Below are 7352 nucleotides of genomic sequence, written 5' to 3' on the forward strand. Positions count from 1 at the left end.
TAGAAGGATTTGCTCCAGAAATGATCCCTGGGGAAATGGTTGTTCCTTATTTGTTGATCCTCGGGATGACATGAAAACGTGAAAACGTCGGCAAAAGTACTGCCTCCTTCTGCTTAGTGTGTTTGCTTCACGTTACTAAAGCCAGTATTTTGAAACGCTTTACTCTCTCACCACAATTATTTTCAAAAGCCACAGAGATGATTAGTCAGGTTCTCAAGAGTGTTTCCTTTGTAAATAATGTGGGAACCTTGTTAATCTGTCATCAGAACCGTAAAAAACATCCTTAAAAACCCGTCAATTCAGCTAATCCCTTTTAACCATAGGGCGTCGTGAAAGTGTTTCAGAATACGGTCCCTGATGGTGATAAGACTGATGGGAAAGCGACGAATGTGGAGCAGCATCTAGGCCATTCCCTGGGAAAGCAGGATGTATGGATTGATGGACTGGCTTGCAGGGAACTTACTGGGGAAGCAAGATCGACTTCATAACTTTGTAAAGAAGAGATTGTTTGAATATGCTTAAACTCAGTATTGTAGCCTATACTTGTATAATACTGCATGATCACTTGGCAGCTGATATGGCTAATCATGAACCATAGCTTCCTTTCATTTACATTACAATTCACCATTTTCATCATCATCATCATCATCATCATATGCACATTCTACAGAAGCTGCATATTGATCGGCTGCTGCTCAGACTCCTACAGGCAGATGTTGGTGAGTGCGGGGCAGGAGGCTGGCAGTGGGGAAGGTTTGTATACACCACAGGAATAATTACTGTTCAGTGCTAGAGTAAGACTAAAGCATCTATGGAGCGCTCGGGCATACCCCCTTGAACTACAGCTAATTAGTGCCATATCAATGTATGATTATTTCCTCTTGTACAGTCATAATCAATTGCCAAGTAACTCTTTGCACTTATTTCTTCTGTGTTGAGGATTTTTTACCTTGATGTCGAGTCATCTGAGTTAATTGCTGAGTCATATCAACATATCTCAGCAGAACAGAGGACTTAAGACATGAAAAGAAAAATAATAATAAATAAATAAAATAAAATAAATAAATAAATAAAATACAGTGGAGATGAGTGTTGCATGTTAATTAACTAGTGACCACATGACTGTGCATCACACGCACAGAAAAGAGAGTACATAATATTTAACAAAAGCCTGGTAACTCCGTGTTGCCTTGCAGGAGGTACCCGCGCTGTGGCCTTTGAAGTAGGGCCACCTGATGCCTCCGACTCTCTGATCCGCCGTCATCCACCACGCAAATTCCAGAGGCTCGAGGACCAGCAGCAGGCCAACACTATCACCCAGGAGCAGCTGGAGGAGAAGCAAGCCACTGCTGAACGCCGTCGCCAAGAGGTGAGATGATGGCGAGAGGTTGAGACTCTTGATGGGATGGTGCAGGTAAATTACTTCCCATTTGCAATGCTGTGCTTTCTGATATATCATGCACTGCCTCCAGATCCTGACTCAGCGGGTTCAGAGCGCCAAGCATCGCAGCGCCATGCGCATGCGCCCTGACAATGATGACGGCGACGAAGTGGAAAAGGTGAGACATGCCTAGTTGGGGATGTGTAAAACATCACTAAGGCACCTGTCACGTTGAATCCACTCTTAAATGTTGCTGAACACACAGACACACACACACACACACACACACACCTCACACACACATCGCACTCGTGACCATAATACCAAAGCAAAAAATGACATAACACTATCCCAAAATATCAAGTCTATACCAGCAAATATTAAAGTACCACTGCTTGCACTAAACAACTCTAGGTACTTATACATTCACTGATGCTGATCGATGGATGATGGAATTTTCGATTTATGTTACTCGGTTCCACCTTGCGTAGGTACTCGCGCCACAATTAGAGTGCAAGTCCTTGACACAAGTAGGTGGCACCCTAGCAGGCTCCTTGTGGTTCAGGAGACGTTTTCAGACATTTGCAGGACTGATCAATGACTAACAATGTGCCCTTCGTGTCCTTTTCCCTTTTCCAGTGTGCATCTTCCATTGCTGTGTTTGTACAATGTCTGCAAATCTTATGTAAAACAGCACATTTCTCATCTCATTTCACTGAGCCACATCCACTGCATTATAAGTCCTCTCCTCACCTCTCTGCACCATTGTTTAAATGTATAATTTTTGACACTAAGTTATGACTATGCTCTCCAACATCTTCCAGTGTCAGGCATATTGTTGCTTAATCACTCAACTTTTGTGCCTGTTCTGGTACTCATGGATCACTTTTATAAACCACCGTCACCTGGCAGTTATAACTATCACTATAATCTTCCTTCACCGTACCACCGTATAAAACCTCTTACTGTATCACTCGACAAGTAATTTTTAATACTCAACATTCATTTCAATATCCAACATTCACATTTGTTACTTGACATTTCGCTTAGACTTTACCAGTATGCAACGCCACCCACCGCTTCTCGGTGTCACCACACGACTGTTTTTCCCCTCTTGCTCTTGCCGGTCACAGTTCATGATGACAGAGGAGCTGGACTGGATGAGTCTGGTCAACACATCGCTTCTGCCGCCAATCAAGCATAGCACCGCACCGCAATCCCACCACCAGAATCTCTCCTATGTGTCCTCCACGTGTGCGTAGCGTTCCTTACGTTACACTTTTTTTCCTCATACCATTATAGTTGTTCAATTATTATTACTGTCATCGTTATTGCTGCCGCAATTTTATTTTTTTTATTTATTTTTTTCCATAAGGCATGTGTTGATTGCTACAGCTCTTCCTTTGTCTGTTTATTAGAATATCTTGTAATTGCAAAAAGTTACCCATGCTTCTTGGTAGAAAGGGCCATCAGCTTTAATTAGATTTGTTTGTCAGTTTTCTTTTATCAAGCAATTTATCGAGTAGAATTCTCTTAATTGCTTCTCTAAGTTAAATTTGAAATAACTTATTATAAGAAGCACAAAATATACTGTCTCTCTCTCTCTCTCTCTCTATATATATATATATATATATATGCCTTACGCCTATCCTGTCTATCTACACCAATGTTTTCGTAGCACTTTGCTTATCCTCCTTCACCACCTGATGGGACCACACCACCACTACCACCACGCAGTGGAGCATCTCAAAATACAAGCACTTGGTAGTTCAATCTTCTGTACTGTTTCATCCTTATCTTACTGCAGACAGACTGCTTTCAGTCAGAACATTACAACAGACATAATCTCTAGTGTCATATACGACTGACTTTTTTTTTCGAGTGTGTTCTGTTTCCTTCAAAATTAGTGCCACTCTATCATCAACAGCATTCTTTTTCCTTAGAAGCTGGTACTGGCATCATTTTGTACAACATGGAAGTGATTACTAAATCCCTTATGGCTGTTTCTGTAAGGAATTTTAGCCTTGGCTTTTCCCATTCCAGAACAATCGCCTTTGTGTGTGCATGTGTGTGTGTGTGTGTGTGTGTCCCAGTTACCTGTGACCGTTTGAACGAAGATGGCAGACATTCACACTACTCTGAAATGGTACATCACATGATCACCCACTCACTCAAGAGTGATTTATACTTCACTCACTGGAAGTGTTGCTGACCCTGCAGCCTGTCATTATGACTCATTCTTCTCCAACTGGAAAGGAGGTTATCTGCCAGGCAGTAAGCGGTATGCAGTAAGTCACTCCTCATGGGCATGACCTGGGATATGGTCAAAGCCTGACACCAAAGGAATGATTTGCTCACGTGAGGCAAAAAATGTTCCCAAGGCAAGGGACTCAAAATGACTGTTCATGGGGTCAGCATGGTAATGAAGGGAAAGGGTGCCTAGAATGCTAAATCGATGTGACTTGGACCTCCATATATGCATACTAATATTGGTATTGTTATCAGGATGACGGTGTCATTGAGACTGCTGCCAGCATCACGTCTGAGAATGAGCTGTGAGGGAAAAGAGACACTGCTTGTAGCCGCCGCCACGTGATGCGCCGCCTCCACACTACCAGCTGCTGTACTATCTGTGTTAAGATGAGACAAATTTTGATAATAGCTACTTGCTGTATTTGTTCCTACTTGATGTAAACTGAAAATTTGAGAGGTAATAACAAATATTGTAGCGTTGTTATTTATAGAATTGCGCAGCTATTGTCAATCACTTTAAAACTGTTTTTATCCAATGTACCCATGTGCCTATATCATTATAAAATGTCTATTAATTTCAATAAGAGATGAATTAATGGAATATGCTGTGCACAATATAACAATCAGGATTTGGATCTTTAGGTAAGGCTGATAATCAATTGCAGACATAATGTTTCAATGATTTTCTTTATGACAAGCACAATCTGCTGTTATTGTTTCTGTGGGTATTATGTAGCTGATTACTGAAGATCATAAACTTATGTTGACTATAAATAAATAAATAAATAAATAAATAAATAAATAAATAAATATATATATATATATATATATATATATATATATATATATATATATATATATATATATATATATATATATATATATATATATATATATATGGCTTAATTTGCTGTGATTTTAGGATGGAAATATTAAGGTTACTCTGAGAAAGTGAAATGCAATAAAGTATTCAATGAATTGATATATATATATATATATATATATATATATATATATATATATATATATATATATATATATATATATATATATATATATATATATATATATATATATATATATATATACAAATTCATATAGCTTAATTTCGTGTAATCTTAGGATAGGAATATCATATCCAGGTTACTTTGAGAAAGTGAAATGCAACAAAGTTGAGTTGGGAAATGCATAAGCTTACAGAATCATTAGTTTAAAAAATTACTTCATGTATATTATTGTTTGTTTTTGCTTAATTTTTGCCTACTGTCAATTGCAATTGATGTTTAATACATACAAGCCTCTGTTGCTAAATAAAATTATGAATGGTTAAACAGAATAAGAATACTTATTTTTCTCCTCACCTTTGCATGTATGAGTATGTACTACTTCCAGTCATTTTCATCTACTGTTACCAACCTCAAGGCATCTCCACAACAGTATGTCTAATTATTACAAACATTCTTGTATTTGGAGCTTTTTACTTAATGGTGGCACATTGCATGCTGGGGGAAAAAAAACAAAAATCCTGTCGCATCTTGGATTGGCGTTCAGTCGACACATGGCACACTAGTGTGTCACAGCACCCTTTCATTTACTTCTAAGTAACGTTCTGTGCCTCATTTAATATGTGAAGTCTCCCTAAACTGTGTGCACATAAACGAAGAGAAAAATGACATAACTCAGTCGTGTAACGAAAACGCAAGTGAAGAAGTGACCTCATAACATCACTCCACAACACCTGAATAATTATACCATGTTATGGATCAAGTTTGCTCCTGTTCCACCAATTGCTGCTTTAGGCATGTCGCATCATAGGATGTTACAGGGTGAGGTTACGTGGTGTGCAGATGGGAGGTGTATTCAAGGCGTATCAAATGACTGCACCAGGTCTGCTCAACTTGTTGACAGATCCAACAGATTCATGTTATAGTGAAGTTTATGCAGTGCCCAGAAACTTCTTAGAACCTCATGTCTACAAGTAATTCCCAATCACTGTATCATATACGGGGTGAGGTGGATATGAGTGTGTGGATGGATGTATAGATGGATGTGGATGAGTGGGTAGATGTAAGTGGCTGGCTAGATGGTGGATGTAGATGGGTTGGGTAGATACATGGATGTTAATGAGTGGGTGGATGGATGGTTGGGTGGATGGGTGGACAAGTGGATATGGCTGAGTGGGTGGATGTGGTTGAGTGATGGGTCAGTGGACATTTTAACTGGTGTGCATGGATCTACATCTTCACCAAGCCTGTAGTTAAGAAGTCTAAGTCTGAGTAGCAGCAGTGGCGGTGGCAAAACACTCTGTACTATCGCTGCAGGTGTTGGACTGGCAGTGGCAGCAGCACCATGCTTGATACTATCACTGCAAGGGGGTAGGGGGAGAGCAGTGGTGGCAGTACACTTAGTACTATCATTGTGGTGGTGGCAGGAGCAGCGGCAGCCCACACCCTTCCCTGGTGTTAGTGTTACCCTGATCTGGGTATGGACTTATCTGCAGTTTGCTATGGGCCATCATTGTGTTTGGGTTTTGAATCCCCAAGATAGAGTGTGACTTGGAGACAAACTGACCCCTGACATAAGATGCAATTAGCATTATCATATTGTACATTAGTGGTGACCTCACTCTACATTGATTAGCCAATGGTCATTATGAGCTCTCAGTGTCTCCACATTATAATGACTTTGACATGTTGATCTTTATTCCTAGATCTTTACTCCTTCTTGCCTCAGGGTGATGATGTGGGCCTTCTCCACCTTGACTATGGTGATCCTGACCATTTTTGTCCTTTCAGTGAAAAAAACTATGGACCTTTATATTCCACAGGACAAAAATAAGTGGGTGGGCAAATTTCACAACAGAAATTTAACCCTGCAGGCTTGTGTGGCTTTGAGATACTGAGGCATTGTTGGCATCTCATGATCTTACTATTATTGGGGAGCTCAGCAAGACAATGTAGCTTTTATAGAGGATGGAATGAAGAGCTTGTTTACCACCAATTTTAAATGGTGGGTTGCAACTTCATCCTTTGCCACTGTACACTATTACTGTGAATGAGGAAAGAGGGCAGTGATAAAAGCATGATGTCATTTACTTGATTTTTAATTAATGAGTGTACTTTTACTTTCAAACAATTCATTTCCACAAATATGTTAAAACTTCCTACAATGAAAGAGAGTTGAATACACCAGTCCAAAATATCCTATTCAATTTGGTATTTCATGGCAAGTGTCTTGCAGATATTGCACTTATTAAAATGACTCCTACGTGCATTTTGATTAAATAAATCCCTATCTTCAGTCATATCCTCATGACTTGCATCTCAATAAAACTTCAGTAAAAAAAAAAAAAAAAAAAAAAAAAAAAAAAAACTCTTAATACTGAACATGACTGCAACTGTACACCAGGGTGTTGTTACATACCAGGGTCACATTCTGCTAAAACTGTGCAAAAAGAGTCAGTATAGGTGAAATGTGTTTTTACATTAATGATATGAAATATTCCATGATGATTTTTTTTTTTAACTACTGAAATCATAATTCAATTTTCATTATATCTGTGGACTAAACCAGTACTGTAACAATATATTTTGTGGCATAAAGGGAAGGTGGCCCTACTGCCCACTACAGTATGTTCTACACCATCTGTGGGGTAGATAGTCTGGTGGATAACCATTCAGCCAGCCACATGACACAAGACACATTGTGTCTCTGTACT

General features: G+C 39.3%; 1 protein-coding gene across 6 annotated transcripts in view; it reads left to right on the forward strand.

The window, feature by feature from the left end:
- The window catches only part of LOC135102445 (uncharacterized), a 22200-nt gene extending 17224 nt beyond the window's left edge, over positions 1 to 4976 (forward strand). For 4 of the 6 annotated variants that reach the window (XM_064007749.1, XM_064007747.1, XM_064007751.1 and 1 more), the window contains exons 3-6: positions 1197 to 1369; positions 1473 to 1559; positions 2515 to 2635; positions 3887 to 4976. In XM_064007749.1, coding sequence (XP_063863819.1) covers positions 1197 to 1369; positions 1473 to 1559; positions 2515 to 2635; positions 3887 to 3888 — 383 coding nt within the window. In that variant the 3' untranslated portion in view covers positions 3889 to 4976. Of the gene's footprint in view, positions 493 to 670; positions 720 to 1196; positions 1370 to 1472; positions 1560 to 2514; positions 2636 to 3886 lie in introns of all 6 variants that reach the window. The other 2 variants (XM_064007753.1, XM_064007752.1) reach the window with 2 other exon arrangements.
- Positions 4977 to 7352: the final 2376 nt, after the last annotated feature.

Source organism: Scylla paramamosain, chromosome 7, assembly GCF_035594125.1.
Source record: "Scylla paramamosain isolate STU-SP2022 chromosome 7, ASM3559412v1, whole genome shotgun sequence".
Classification (NCBI taxonomy): Eukaryota; Metazoa; Arthropoda; class Malacostraca; order Decapoda; family Portunidae; genus Scylla; species Scylla paramamosain.